Source organism: Pterocles gutturalis, unplaced genomic scaffold, assembly GCF_000699245.1.
Source record: "Pterocles gutturalis isolate BGI_N339 unplaced genomic scaffold, ASM69924v1 scaffold7109, whole genome shotgun sequence".
Lineage (NCBI taxonomy): Eukaryota > Metazoa > Chordata > Aves > Pterocliformes > Pteroclidae > Pterocles > Pterocles gutturalis.
This window is the reverse complement of record NW_010133110.1, coordinates 24767-39665: the sequence shown is the minus strand read 5'-3', so window position 1 is coordinate 39665 and position 14899 is coordinate 24767. Positions and strand designations below refer to the sequence as shown.

Here is a 14899-nt window from a genome sequence, read left to right as displayed (position 1 = left end):
CACTCTGATAAGTGTCCATCACACATGCCATGTGTCCATGTGACGCTTGGCACCATCCTTGCTCAAGGTTGTTCCTCCAAAGTCTGGTTTCTACCAGACTTTCTGTTTGTAAATATTTTACACCCACTTGGGTGAGCCAGGGCTTTGTGTTCCTGGAAATACTTGTTGTGTTACGCTTGGTTTACCCTCACGCTGCTTAACTCATACACCACTTACCTGGCTGCTGCTTGTGGTGTATCTCTTCCACTTTAATACCTTCTAGCTCTTCTCTGTTTGGGTCCAACAGTGCAGGGTAGAATTGTGGTGAATGACATTTGGTAGAGTTAAAAATTTCCCCATAGCTTCCTCCCAGCCGGTAAGAGCAGTCCTGCCCTAAACCAATAACTATACAGATGTTGCTGTTTGCCAGCGTGCCAGGAAAGCACAAACAAGTGGAGGGAGACAAAGTCCCTTTGTGGGGACACAAAGCCTTTCTGCTGAGCTTCCCCGTCCCTTTCGTCACAGCCCTCCGCATCTGCCTCTTGTGCTCCCGTCTGCTCCGGGGATGGCAGGAAAACTGCAGAATTTTCTGTGCCCGGGTTTGGAAGGTGGGGCAAGGGCACAGCTTTTCCTCCTCTGATGTTATTCCCTCCCGGTTATGAACCTGTTCTGCCGTTCTTACCCTTCAGGCCAAGTCATGACAGAGTCAGAAGCAACAGCGGTTTCCCACAGCCCGGAGGTTTAATTAGTGATGGAAAGGCTCGGTCTTCGCTATCCAGCTATCCACCCCAAGGCCCTTGTGTGGTCACTGTGATGAATTGTGCTCTTAACTCCAAAGAGCTTGTTTTGCTTAAATATTCATGATCCATTCTGCAGTGTATTTCCGAGCTAATTTGGGCTGATGCATGTTATTTCTAATCTGGGTGTCAGTAGTTTGGGAGGTCCTGTCCTCCCTCTCATAACCAGCTGTGTTTTAGGGTTCAGATGTGCTCCATTTTCATTGCCAGAGGCAAAATGACCCTCCTGTGGCTCAGTGAGAAATGAGGGTGTTTTTCACTTCATGCATTGCTGCTGCCTCTGCCCCATCCTGCTTCCCTGCCTCGGTCCTCTCCAGCACACCCCGCGATGGGAGCAGGCTCGTTGGCGTTGGAGTAGTTGTGTTTATGTAGCCCGTTCCCAGCCGCCCACTTGTCCGGGCTTTTATTTCCCACTAGTGCAAGGTCAAATTTAGGTTTTAAGCTACTTCTGATAGGGTTTTTCCTACCTGAGGACATCCCACAGTCTTCAGGAGAAGGGATTGTAATCTTCTCAAGATGCAGGACAACCCTTCTGGGGACATCTGTGCCCGTCCTTCTTCGTGTTCCCCTTCCTTCCCCCCCTCCTCTGCTGGGCTGTGACTCACCCTGGTGGGCTGAGCCCCCTTTTCCCCCATTACTAGAGTTTTTATTTCTTCTGCTGCCTGAAAACCAGTTGTCAGCAGTACATTATTATTTTTTTTCTCTCTGCAGGTGATAGTGGACACCCCAACCAGCCCGGTGACCAGTGGCCTCCCGCTCTTCTTTGTCATCACTGTCACAGCTATCAAACAGGTACAAGTGTCAGGGTGGGGAGAGGAAGATGCTCTTTGGCACGTGTGATAGAAAAAATTATGAATGTGTATATAAATATACTCAGAAGCCACCTAAATGGGCTGGGAGGTTTGGTGAACCCTTCTCAGAAGGTGAGACGTGTATACTGGTGCTTTCCCAGAGAGGCTGCACGTTGAGCGTGGTTATTGGTGTCTCTTTTGCTTTGGCGATGTAAAACATCTCTGTATGTGCTGTTGTACGCAAGCCGTGAGGGTCAGTAAAGGTTACTGCTGGAGTTCTGGCTTTGGTTGAATTTTTCTTCTCTTTTTAGAAATTCTCGCTGCGTCTTTGCAGAATGCAGAGACGTGCTCCAAATATAGCCCCTGCTCTGCTCCCGTGTTGGTAAATGGAAAGAATGGGTTCTGTTCAACCACTCAGCTAGTCCTAGATGCAGCCTTCATCTTCTTGTGGTGCTAAGAGACCTTTTTCCTCCCATCGTATGCACGTGTGCTATTTAAAGTTTCCTTTACAGAAGGACTGAATAATAAAAGAAGTTTCCTCTGCAGGGGCTAGAAAGGGAGAGCTGAAGTAAAATGTCTGATTCAAATCTGAATGTTGTAATTCTTTCAGTGAGGACTGAAGAGGAAGAGTCTTGTCCTGCGTTGCCATAGGAAAGAGTCGCAGGGTGCTAAGTGTATTATTCATATTATCAGCCTGTTCTTGCCAACACTGAGAGTAATAGAAACATGTTACAGTCATTTAGCTGCTCGTTGCATGCGCTGCATATAGATTATTTTTGTGTGTTATTTTAATTTGTTCTGAATCTGTCAAATATGCATATGAAGTTTTTAAAAAAAATTGATTCAGTCTGATCTACTCTGGTTGATGTCGGGCATGAAGGAGGTCTGAGGACTGCTTAATTTGTTCTTTTTTATTTAATATCTTGCTCTCTGTCCCTATTCATCCTTTTCCATTAGTTTACTCGGTTGTGTTGCCTGTATTTGTGTGCCTAGGGATACGAGGACTGGCTGAGGCACAGAGCTGACAACGAAGTGAACAAAAGCACCGTCTTCATTGTCGAAAATGCAAAGCAAGTGCAGAAAGAGAGTGAAAAAATCAAGGTAACTGTTAACAGAGAGTTCGTGTGTGGTTATCGCTGCAGCCGGTGGGAACACGAGGGGTGTGGTGGGGAGGAGGGATGGGCTGGGGATGGAGCTGCTCCGGTGTGCTCACTTTCAGACAATATGCTGTTCCCAGTTAGGGAGTGAAGCTGCCTTTGTTTGATTGCTTTTGAAAAGCTGTCTCACAAAAGCTGTACCAGGGCTGACAAGTGACAGATCTGTCAGTGTTTTTGCACTTCTCTGGGACAGCCAGTCCTCTTCTATTTCCAACTCTCCCAAGGACACCAGGAAAGTACACTTAGCTTTGACGTTAATTCATCACCCCGCACTTCAGACAAGTACAGAGTCTCTTGCTCCGTCGAGATTTAGCAGGTGAATAAATGCTACATGTGCCACGTGGGTGCTCGGAGCTGGTGCAGGGCTGGATTGACCTGGCTGGCTGTGGAGTGATGCTCGGGGACCTGTGCACCTCTGGAACCCCCATTTCCTTTTTAGCCAAGTCTCTTAGGCTTTGAGACGAGCCAAATCCATAAGCATCTAATAACCACCGAGAGGGCTTTTCATGTAAGAGTTTCCTTTCCTCCAGGTTGGAGACATAGTAGAAGTGAAAGCGGATGAGACCTTCCCCTGTGACCTGATATTTTTGGCCTCGAGCAGCGTTGATGGGACCTGTTACGTCACTACAGCAAGTCTCGACGGCGAGTCGAACTTCAAGGTGACGGGAATGGACGGGGTGGTGTTGGGGAGCTGGTGCTCTGGGGTTCTCGGGTGCCTGGAGCGGATGCTCGCGCAGGGAGGTGTGTGAGTCACTGGAGGATGCTCCCGCAGAGCCCATCCCCGTGGCCACGTGGCTGTATTTACAGCTCTTCCCTCTGCCTGCTCCCACTGCGTCAGCACCAAAGCACCGTTGGGATTGTTTGTTTTCTGTCTGTCTCCAACAGCCATTTCTTCTGGCGCTGCCCCAAATGGGATCGATCTTTGTCGATAGGGCTTCGCTGCCTTGTTACCCATCCTGGGGAGCGTGTTGGTGCTTCCCTGCCCCAGCGAGGTCTGGTGTGTCAGTAAAGCCGTGCCTGCAGCTGCTCCAGCTCCTTTTCCCCTACCTGCCAATGGTTCTCTTGTTCAACCAAGCTTTTCCAGTGAGATCTGGGACTTTTTGAGGCAGTGTGTCTAGATTAATTCGGGGGATTTTTCACCAGTGTGAGAAAAACATCTCTACTCTTTGTGGGATTTTGGGGGTTTTTTTCCTCTCCCTTTCCCTGAATCAAGAAGTGCAGTTTGATCTTAGTGTTGCTCAGGGTGAATCTCCTCTTCAGTTTATTTTTCCTTTATTTCACCCCGCCTCTCCAAACTAGGGAAAGGAGCAACAACAACAAAAAGCCGATACATCAGGAGGCAGTACTGGTGCACTGTACTGGTTCCACTAGTAAGGAGGAATAGAGCTTTGAAGTGGCTTGAGGCTAGAAATACGTAACTGTATTGAATAGGAAATTGCTTATTTGTGTCAGGTGTATTATATGCATGAGTTCACATAACTTTTGCAGAGTCTTGGCTCTTGCTAGCTTGTGAGTCTATAAGCAGAGTGCTGAATTTCTATATCGAGCACTGTGTTGTTTTTTCCTGGTTTGTGGATTCCTGTAGGTGACTGGGAGCTGTCTCCTGTTTCCTGACGAGATGGAGATGAGTTTGAAGGGCAAGGGAGGAGTAGAAAAGCAAGTGCTGTTTGGGGAGATAAGTTTAGTATTAGGAACTGGGGTTTGCTGTGAAAGAAGGGTGAGGGAAGCACACTTGGGTACACACAAAACCTCATCTGCACTCGCACCTGCTGCCTACCTGGTGGGGATTTTTTCTGGTATTTGGGGCATGTCAGGTCATGGTATGGGAAAGACGCCTGGTTAAGTGAAACTGGAGCAGATCTATAAAAGGGATTTTGTCAGAGCTCTGTCTTTGAAGTGTGAATCTTTGGTCATACATTATCTGAAAGAACACGTGTTTTGTAAATACGCTGAGGGATCGAGGATGTAAAGATCGTGGAATTAATTAGGAGGAGGCTTTGAAGTATCCCTCAGTAATTGCACAGTGACCATGGTGACAAGAGCAGCGGATGCAAAACCCTGCACAAGGCTCTGGGTTTGGTATAGGGCACTGCAGGAACAGTTTTGGGTTGTGTTTCACCAAAGCTGTGATTTATCCCAGAGATGTATGTGTGTACGTCTGCTTTCAATACAAAAAGCCAGGCAGGTTACCAAAACAGCACAGAGGAGGGTATTTATAACGCCGTGACTACAGCGTGTGTGATGTAACGGTTCCTGCCGGGATGCGCAAGGAGGGGAATGCAGACGTAAGGAGTGGAGGAAGCTTTTTAATGAATTTGTTGATGAGGATGGATGGAGGCAGCCTGCCGTGCAGCCCGCCGTGACTTGGAGCTTGGAGTAGCTCCTATAAATAGAGCCTGGAAGGCAGCAAGCAGATCCTTCGTGGGCTTTCCAGTTAATTGTGAGAGATGAACCTTTGCAGCAGCAGCTGCTAAAAATAGCTTGGAGTCTGCCAGTGCTCTGCCTGATCCCTGGGCGCTGGAGCTGGCGTCTAATTACCTTCAGGAGCCGGCGGGTGGGTGGTCCCTGGGAGCCCCTTTGCCCCGGGAGCACCTGCAGCCTCCCCCCACCCTGGCTGGCATGGCAGCAAGTCCCTGGGGAAAAACTGAAGATGCTCTGTGTTTAGAGCATGCCTTGCTGAACAGATATCCTGCAGCTCCTTCCCGCTATGGTTTCTTTCAAGCTTATTGACTTCAGGCTTTCACTGAGATGCTTCATCTGCTTTGTGGGAGAGGGACAGGGCTTGGGTGAGCTGCTGGTGCTGACAAGCCTTTGCATGGTGGTATTTTTTTGGGCTTGTTCAGCCTAGAGAAGAGAAGGCTCCAGGGAGACCTTCTAGCAGCCTTCCAGTGCTGCAAAGGGGGCTACAGGAGAGATGGGGAGGGACTCTATTAGGGAGTGTAGGGATAGGGTGAGGGGTAACTGTTTTAAGCTGAAGGAGGGGAGATTTAGATTAGGTGTTAGGAAGAACTTTTTTCCTGTGAGGGTGGTGAGGCAGTGGCCCAGGCTGCCCAGAGAAGCTGTGGATGCCCCATCCCTGGAGGGGTTCAAGGCCAGGCTGGATGAGGCTTTGAGCAACCTGGGCTAGTGGGAGGTGTCCCTGTCATGGCAGGGGCTGGAACTCGATGGTCTTTAAGGTCCCTTCCAACCCAAACCGTTCTGTGATTCTATGATGATTCTATGATTTTAAGTAATGCGGTATAAGAAATTGAGGACGGGTGGTGTTGCTGGGGGCTCGTGCTGACGCTGCCCATGCTTCTCTGCCCAGACTCACTACGCAGTGCGGGACACCACCGTGCTCTGTACGGACGAAGCCATTGACACCCTCACCGCCACGATCGAGTGCGAACAGCCGCAGCCTGACCTCTACAAGTGAGTCTGATCCTCCTGCCCATCCCACCCTGCAGCTGCCTGGTGTCCCCTCCCTGCAGACACCTGAGCACCGGGGGTTAGGGGATCTGTAAGTTACAGTTCAGCAAAGCAAAGGGCATTTCTTTTCATCAGCGGCCAAAAAGTTTCTCAAGGCAGTGATAAGCCTCCAGGCTTCTTCCATACGAGGATGGCAAAGTCGGCACCACCCTTCTTCAGGGCTCGGTTTCTTTGCAGCCAAACCTCCTCGGTGCAACCCTTGTCGTGGTGTAAAGAGCTGGGTTTTGTCCGCTCAGCTGCGGTGATGGCCCCTTGCTTCCACCTCCTGTCAGTGACTGTTTCTGCTATGCTTGTAGTAACTCTTTATAAGGTGCTTGTAATACAAGTTTCCCATATTTTTATTGCAGATTTGTTGGAAGAATTATGATCTACAGAAGTAACCAAGAGCCCGTAGCCAGGTTGGTCTTGCAGCCGTCTCACTGGCCCGTCTCAAAGAGGTTGGGCATCTACATCGAATTGCAGTGATCTGAACTTGTGCTGCCATCATTAGGGAATGGTTGTTTTTCTGTAACCATTCCCAATATTTCATTGTTAGGGGAGGCCTGTAGTTAACCTCTCCACTTCCTCCCTTCTGCCATCCTGTGATTTGTTTGAGCCCCTCTTGGGGAGGCGATGCAGGACCACTCGCTAACACCCTCCCCTGCTGATGGGGAACAAAGTTACCAGGGAATTGCAAAATATTGTTATTTGAAAGAAAGCGGAAACTTAAACATCAATCAGAGTGTTTCAGGAGATAAAAATAAATGAATAATGTTTATAAGTCATCAAAACCAGACAGCTGTCATCGGAGCGGTGCCAGCCGTGTTTCATGCTGTGGTGGATCTACCTGGACCCTAGAAGCAATTGGTTTTAAAATCAGTTTTTTATGTAAGTACTAGAACATATCTGAATGTTTTGCACTTATTCCTCAAAAGCCTTACTGGTAATCCCCCATTAACTTTGGAACTTTGAGCACCAAAAATAGTCTGCTTAAGATGAAATGGAAATAGAAGTATGGAAAGAGAAAAACAAACTCAAGCAATGCCCAATTTTACATACAAATGAAGTAATCAGATCTAAAGAACATCTGTTTAGCTTTATAATCTATCTCTGCGTCTAAATTACAGAGCAGTTTGAATGTTCTTTGAGTGATGTAATGTTATAACTTATTTACATTTAGGTCTTTGGGTCCTGAAAACCTGTTGCTGAAAGGTGCTACCCTCAAAAACACCAAGAAGATTTATGGTGAACAGTTTTTATCATTATTATTATTATTATATTTTTAAATTTAAATAGTTCCAATAAATAATTGCAAGTGGAGATGTTAATCACTAAATCTGGAGAGGGAAAATGCTTCTGTGCAGCCTGTCTGCCTGGGCTCTACACTTCCATTTAGTATGCAAGCTGATCGCAGAGCTGACAGGGTGAAATCAGGAGATGCTGGTTATATCTGCCGTGCTGCCAAGCGGTGCAGGTTGTGTTAATACACCTCAGCAAGCTTTTCTTTTTGCTTGAGATACAAAGAGCGGGGAGTTGTTCCCAAATCCTCTGCTGAAAGCGTGTGCTAGGATCACAGTCCCAGCCACTCGTGATGGAGGGTGACGGCTGTTAGGGAGGATTGATGTTTTCTCTGACTGTATGTGATCCATAGGCTCCTGCTCAGTGCTCTGGGATATATGTAATTATGTTACTTAGCAGCCTCGGAGGTTTCTGTAGTTGAACAGTCCTTGGGTAATGCCTCTTTCTTCAACTGGGATTCGAGTTTCATGTAAACACCGCTGCCCCTTACGGCTGAGTGCAAGCTGGGTCCCTCCGGGGCCACGAGTCCCTTATGAGCCCTGCTTTAATACCCTGTAGGAGTTGCAGTCTATACTGGAATGGAGACGAAAATGGCTTTGAACTACCAAGGGAAATCTCAGAAACGGTCTGCTGTAGAAAAGTGAGTATTTATAGTCAGTAAAAAAATCGGTAAAAACAGTTGGTTTTTTTTCGTGGATGACTTGTACGGAAATAATCCCCTAATCTGCTGCCTTTTGTTTCAGGTGCTCTCTGATTGCATAGAAAATCTGTATATTTGATTAAGCGTGTCTTTCAAGAAGCTGCATCATTTAGTAGCTTTTTTATTTAAAAACAAAATAAGAAATGTTAAAATACATGAACTGACCCTGAATATCAGCACTGTCAAAAGCACTTTTTCTGTAGTTCCCTCCTTAATAGTAAGGAAGTCCTGTTCCTGCTTATTTGCATGAGTTTTTGTAGAAAAATAGGTGCAAGAATTAAAAAATAAACCTGTTTTTCAGATCTATCAACGCTTTCTTGATAGTGTATTTGTGCATCCTGTTGAGCAAGGCTACTGTGTGCACGACTCTGAAATATGTCTGGCAGAGTAATCCATTTAACGATGAGCCTTGGTACAACGAAAAGACTAAAAAAGAGCGAGAGACGTTCAAGGTAAGCGGATTTGTATTTCAGCACCTCCTCCAGCTTTATTCTGATGGTTTTATTTAATCTGATAGTGTCTGCTGCCAGCCCCGCAAGTCCTGTTTGCTCGCTGGAAGTGCTTTTGTTTCCTCTGCTGTTTGCGTTTCTTTCCTGCATCTCTCCTGGTCGTGGATGCTTGTGTGGAGCAGGGCAGAGGATAAATAAATACTGTATATTAGAGAAATGCAGCAGCCAATTGAACCTGGATCCGTATCTGAACTCCACCCGTCTTTCAGCTTTGAGTAGGCCAACTTAAGTTGAGACCACATCAACTGTCGTCTTAAATTTGCTCAGATGCAGGAGGTCAAACCTGAAAATGTGTGTGTGTGTGTGTAGAGGTCGGTTATTTGATGGGTTATTGAGTAGGACTGATAGGTCTATCCTACTGAGTAGGATTGAGTAGGTCTGTGCATCAGTTTTACCCTCTCCATAGCTTGACTGGTCTCAAGCCACTTGCTCTTTGTTTCTAGTTAGTTGAGATCGGAATGAGCCTGTAGTGCTATATTCTTAAGAGGAATGTACTTGAATGAGGCATCGATTTGGTCGCTGTGAAGCAGTGAGATTTACCCTTGTGTTACAACCTCATAGATCTGCAGAAGACAGTGAGATTTTCTACACTGAAGGCAAATTGCATTTGCCCCTGTATCTTAGCTGTATTAATTTTCAGGTTGCTTTTTTCTATTTAACCTTAGAAGAAAAGCTGTCTAAAACCCCAGAGGTGTTGCTGTAAACTGCTGAGTTCTGCCTGATGGGCACAGACTGCATCATCTTCTCTTTCCGTTGCAGGTCTTGCGGATGTTCACTGACTTCTTGTCATTTATGGTCCTCTTCAATTTTATCATCCCAGTCTCCATGTACGTTACAGTAGAGATGCAGAAATTCTTGGGTTCCTTCTTCATCTCTTGGGACAAGGAGATGTACGACGAAGAAATAAAAGAGGGAGCGTTGGTGAACACCTCGGACCTGAACGAAGAGCTCGGGCAGGTCAGAACGTGCTCTGTTTGCATCTGCTTGGATGAAAATGTCCTCCCTGATAGGAACCCTTGTTGTGGCAGTCACTCGCGGTCCCCTCAGGGCAGAGCTTCAGCCGGTTTGGTGGCACTTTCCATTTAATGTGATTCTACTCACACTGTGGAACAGATAAGGTTATAAATAGTGCATGGAAGAGCAGGAATTGGGTCATGCCGATTGTTTCCATATTGGGGAATACTGGGCTCAGTGCTCTGCGTGTCAGGGTGGTTTGCTTTCGCTGCTTCAATTAAAAATTAAAAATTCTGTCTCTTTGAGTTCATGGAAATGCCTGCCCAGCCATCTCTCTGGGCATGCTGTGCACATGCAGCCACCCTGCTGCTGACTTCGCTGGAGCAGTTAGATAGCTCAGGCTTCGCTTTCTTATCTGCACCAGGGGAGTCTTGAGTATGGGGTATGAGTAGTGCCTTCTGCTTTTTATTTTGCTTAAAAAACCCCAAACAAATAAACAAAAAACCAAACCAATTTGGAGTTGCAACTATTTATTTTAAATCCAGTACCAAAATGAAGATCCCCCAAAGGAGGCAGCAGACCTGCAGCAGGTATATAAGTGCTAGGAGCTATAGCAAAGGACCCAATAAAGAGGATGAGGGGAAAACAAAGAGCCTGGAAACAGATTTTAAGCCTTCAGGAGCTGCCTCCTGTCCAATGGTCTGAAAAACAAAAGAGCTGCTCTGAGGAGCAAAGTAGCAAAACTACACGGTGGTGTAACTCCTGTGGGGCACCTGCACCTTTTTGGGGCCCCAGCTTCGGATGGCAGCAAAGTACCCTCCAGCATTGGCACAGGTGCACTAAAATGGCCCAGCCTCTTTGTTTTTGGGGGGCTTGTTCCCCAGCTCATGGGCTGGGGGTGCCCCGAGGCAGCCTGCCTGCTTGCTTCCAGGTGGAGTATGTCTTCACGGACAAAACCGGGACCCTGACAGAGAACAGCATGGAGTTCATCGAGTGCTGCATAGATGGGCACAAGTACAAAGACTGCATTTCGGAGGTGGATGGCTTTTCTCAGACCGATGGACCCCTGAAATATGGCGAAGCAGAAAAGGTAAGAAACCTGCACGTTGATGACTGTTGGGGTTTTGGGGTCAGCTCCTGGTTGGGTAAATACAACAGAAGCTGGGAGGGGGTGTTGGGTTTTTTTGTTTTAAAACATGCATTCACAAAAATCATGCCCAAGTGCTGCGAGGTGGGCTGGGGGCATGGCATTAAGCTGGTAACTGAGCCCTCCCTCCCTTCTGCCTAGAGCCGCGAGGAGCTGTTCCTGCGAGCCCTCTGCCTGTGCCACACCGTCCAGATCAAGGAAGGAGACCAGGTGGATGGGCTGATAGGACATATGGAACGCAAATACACCTATATCTCCTCTTCCCCTGACGAAATTGCTTTGGTCAAAGGCGCAGAAAAGTAAGAATATGAAGATGTTGGAGTTTTAATTCCCTCTCTCCTGGAGGGAGGGAGATGAGGGTTATCCAAAAGGGATATACCTGTTTCCTGGGTCAAGACTGCATCTTTCTCTAGGAAGCACGTTGTGATACCAATACTGGACCTGACCCGCAGCCCTGTGAAGCCAGAGGAGCCTGTGGGTTTAAATGAGCTCTCTGTAAAAGGGGATGCTCTGCAAAAGGTCTTTCCTGAGCAGTTACTTTTATCAAACCTGCGTTTGAATCCTGCTAAAGACGCTTGAGGATGGATAGGGCTTTGAGCACCTTGATCTAGTGGGAGGTGTCCCCACCCATGGCAGGGGGGTGGAACTAGATGATCTTTAAGATCCCTTCCAACCCAAACCATTCTGTGATTCCACACTATTGCCAGTCCCTAGGTTTCAGATGGAGGCTGTTGCAGCTGTGTATCCTTGCTCAAGGCTTATAAATCCGCTGGAGACCCAGGGGACCGCATCCAGAGCCTCTTGGCGTCTGTGTGCTGCGGTGCCCAGCTCTCCAGGTCATGGGAGCAGGGCCAGGACATCATCACAGGCTCTGCAGGGAGCAAGCAAACATTCAGACAAGCTTTTTTGCTCAGGCTCACTAACTTCTTTGCTCTCCTCTGCAGTACAGAAGGTGAAACAAAAACGTTAATGTTTGATATGTGCCAATGGGTGTTTTCAATGTTGTTCTGTCCTTTTGTTTATTGACAGGTATGGTTTCACTTTTCTAGGACTTGAAAACGATTTCATGAAAATACGAAACCAAAAGAATGAAACTGAAATGTAAGTGCTGCAGGGGCTGCCAAGGAACGGGGCTGCTCGTGCCACACCGACTCCCACCCCCCTTCATTGGGTTTGGCCAATGTGGCCAACCTGGCAGGGTCGAAGCTGTTCTGCGAGGGCTGTCAGACAATGCTGACCTGCCCAAAAACTCCTGTCCCTTTTTACAAGGTGCTTGTCCCTTTTTACAAGCTGAAAGGCTTGCTTGCAAAAAACCTGATGGTGGTTTTAGTGACATCTAAATTCAGGTTCCTTAAGTGCCTGCAGTCCTTTGCATGCATCCTTTATCCATGCCTGGTGGCTTCTGGGATTCATGGGGTGGCTATGACCCCAGGGACAGTGGCTATCACAGCAGGATGCTGTAAGCCTAAACTGCGTGATATGGCTCCCTTCCCTCTTAACTTTTTTTTTCCCCCTTCTGTGCTGAAAATAATGAGATTTTAGCCTGCGCTCCCAGCATGGGGGACATCTGAGAATCACTGAGCTAATCCCAGCGCTCTAAGAACTTGCCTTCACAAGCAAGTTTCACTTCTTACTCCCCTTATGGTGAAACTTCTTGTTTAAATGCCCGTGCCCATGTCACTGCCTGTGGCATGTGGTGCCCCGCTGCCAGCCTGGGGCTGGCTGTGCTCAGGACACCTGCACCCTCAGCCTCATGCTCAAAGCAGCACTGGGGTTGTTTTCCTTTTTTTTTTAACTCAGTTTTCTTCTGCAGTGGCTGGTTAAAGTAAATTTTGGCCCTGCCACTTGCAGCGTGTATTGATTTCTGCAGCTCGTTGTTAGTGATTTTCTGTCTTAAATAGTTATTTTCCTTTTGCTGAGTCTAAGATCCTTTTTTCTTTCCTTTTTTTTTTTTTTTTTTTTTAAGGTATCAACTCCTCCATGTGTTGAACTTCGATCCTGTCCGTCGCCGTATGAGTGTCATTGTGAGAACCACCATGGGTACAGTTAAAATGCATTTCTGGACTCCCATACATGTGTGCACATGTGCATAAATATAAAACACATCCTCTTTATTCCTGTAACCCAGAGAGGCTAAGCTGTTAGGTTTTGGAAGCAGGTCTCATCAAATTCTGTACTGGGTCTGGCTGGGATAGAGTTCTCTCCGTAGCAGCCACTGGGGACCAGCAGCAGATAAAGGGAGGGGACAGGGATGGGGACAGTGACCCATGGAGAGCTCCCTGCTTGCCGTGTTCCAGCCTGGGAGGCACAAATACGGGGGGAGATGTGAGACCTTCCCCTGAGCAAGGTGGGTTGTCATGGGGACAGCAGACAAAAATTCAGAGGTCACCATCCTTCTCAAATGTCAGTCCTGTCAGGTATGGGATGCTGTTTTCACCCTGCCTGAAAAGGTTCGCAAGGCTTCTGAATAGGAAAAAAATAACCTGCTTTGTCCAGCCTGTGGCAGGAAGCCTGCTCAAGGGCAGGTGGGGACACCCGGTGTCCCAGCCCGAGGTCAAAGAAGGTTTTGCACAGGTTCACGTGAGGCCACTTTTTGTGGGCAGCCGGGCTTCCAGCAGTTCCCTCTTCAATCCTGCCAGATTTCCTGCCTCTGCATCACTTGCTGGCTCTCGAAGCTGTTAAGTCTTTCTACAGCTTGTGAATGCCATGAACTATTTATCATTTGCTTTTAGGAAAGCTGTTTCTCTTCTGCAAAGGAGCAGACTCCTCTATTTTTCCAAGGGTGCAGCAAGAAGAAATCCAACAAACGAAAATCCACGTGGACCGTAATGCTATGGTGAGCACGCGGATGGAATTTGGCTGGCTCCTGGGGTCAGGAAAGCTTTATTCCAAAAGTAGGGATGTGACCTTGCTTTGGAGGGAAGTGTTGAAAATCTGAGTGTCACTTCACATTGTTTTGAAGCCAGGCTTCTTTCCTTTTCTGTGTCTTTGGCTTCCACCAGCTTTTGATGTACTTATATGGTCTCCATCACAGTTGTGTCTGAGCATCTCCCAGGCAAGTTCAAAATAGAAATAACAATAGCAGGCTGCTTTCCCTGCTGGGAGAAGTGCCTGATCCCAGTTGTGGGGACACCTGGTCCCCACTCTTCGTGCTGGATGGACGCTCTTGCCTCTGGTCCTTCTCTTAGTTTCTCTCTGCCATATTACATGCACATAATAAGCATCACCATGGTTACTCTGATGGGAAGAAGATACTGTATAAACACAGAGAAATTGGCCTTTTGACTCAAGCCAACAAATCGTCATTGCTGTTGGGGTCAGTACTGGCAGAAAGCACTGATGGTGGAGAGAAGCACTAACCCTAAAGTGAGGAGCTGTAGGAGATCTGCTTTTTAGGGCAGTTGTCCACTTTATTTGCTTTCCCTCCCTCTACCAGGATGGCTACAGAACACTCTGCGTGGCATTCAAAGAGTTAACTCAAAAGGAGTATGACAAAATTGACAGACAGCTTAACGAAGCAAAGATGGCTCTGCAGGACAGGGAGGAAAAGATGGCCAAGGTTTTTGAAGACACGGAAGCAGACATGCACTTGATTGGGGCTACTGCTGTAGAAGACAGGTAAAGAGGTGACCGGTACCTGCCATTCCTCTGTGACATTGTGTCGTGGCCCTGACCTGCTGCGGTGGATCTGTGTGCTCTCGCCCAAGCTGTGGCGAGACTCCCGTGCAGCCTGGGATTGCCTTTGACGTGGTCCTGGGACAGCCTGGGGATGGCAGGAGGAAGATGCTGAAAGCCAGAGCAGGCTGCAGGACCTGAGCAGCCAGGCAGCTGCTGGAGGTGTCCGGGGCAATTAATTACTCTGTGGTACAACACGTTACACAGTGCCCTAGTTGCTAAAATTGGCTGATGTAGTAGGAATTAGGATTTATTAATGAAGCTGCAGAAGTACTCTCGCTTCTATAAAGTGAATTAAGCACATGACATTAATTTGCACATCAAAACAAATTCAGCTTTGCATGCAGTTACAGTCACTGCATGTGTAAATTAAACTCTTACTCTTGACTCTCAGGTCTCACAGTATAAAGCGGTGATTTTTTTTTTTTTTTTGACTGCAAATGA

The 14899-nt window shown here is 47.4% G+C and overlaps 1 protein-coding gene across 1 annotated transcript in view; it reads left to right on the top strand.

Annotated features, from left to right (window-relative positions):
- ATP11C (ATPase, class VI, type 11C) overlaps positions 1–14899 on the top strand; it is a gene marked incomplete at its 5' end in the record, with an annotated part of 36341 nt that overhangs the window by 4456 nt on the left and 16986 nt on the right. The window contains 15 exons of the mRNA XM_010081092.1: positions 1488–1568; positions 2561–2668; positions 3255–3383; positions 6032–6135; positions 6540–6590; positions 7352–7416; positions 8029–8110; positions 8472–8622; positions 9439–9636; positions 10565–10723; positions 10922–11079; positions 11810–11881; positions 12747–12820; positions 13513–13616; positions 14217–14398. Coding sequence (XP_010079394.1) covers positions 1488–1568; positions 2561–2668; positions 3255–3383; positions 6032–6135; positions 6540–6590; positions 7352–7416; positions 8029–8110; positions 8472–8622; positions 9439–9636; positions 10565–10723; positions 10922–11079; positions 11810–11881; positions 12747–12820; positions 13513–13616; positions 14217–14398 — 1718 coding nt within the window. The remainder of the gene's footprint in view (positions 1–1487; positions 1569–2560; positions 2669–3254; positions 3384–6031; positions 6136–6539; positions 6591–7351; positions 7417–8028; positions 8111–8471; positions 8623–9438; positions 9637–10564; positions 10724–10921; positions 11080–11809; positions 11882–12746; positions 12821–13512; positions 13617–14216; positions 14399–14899) is intronic.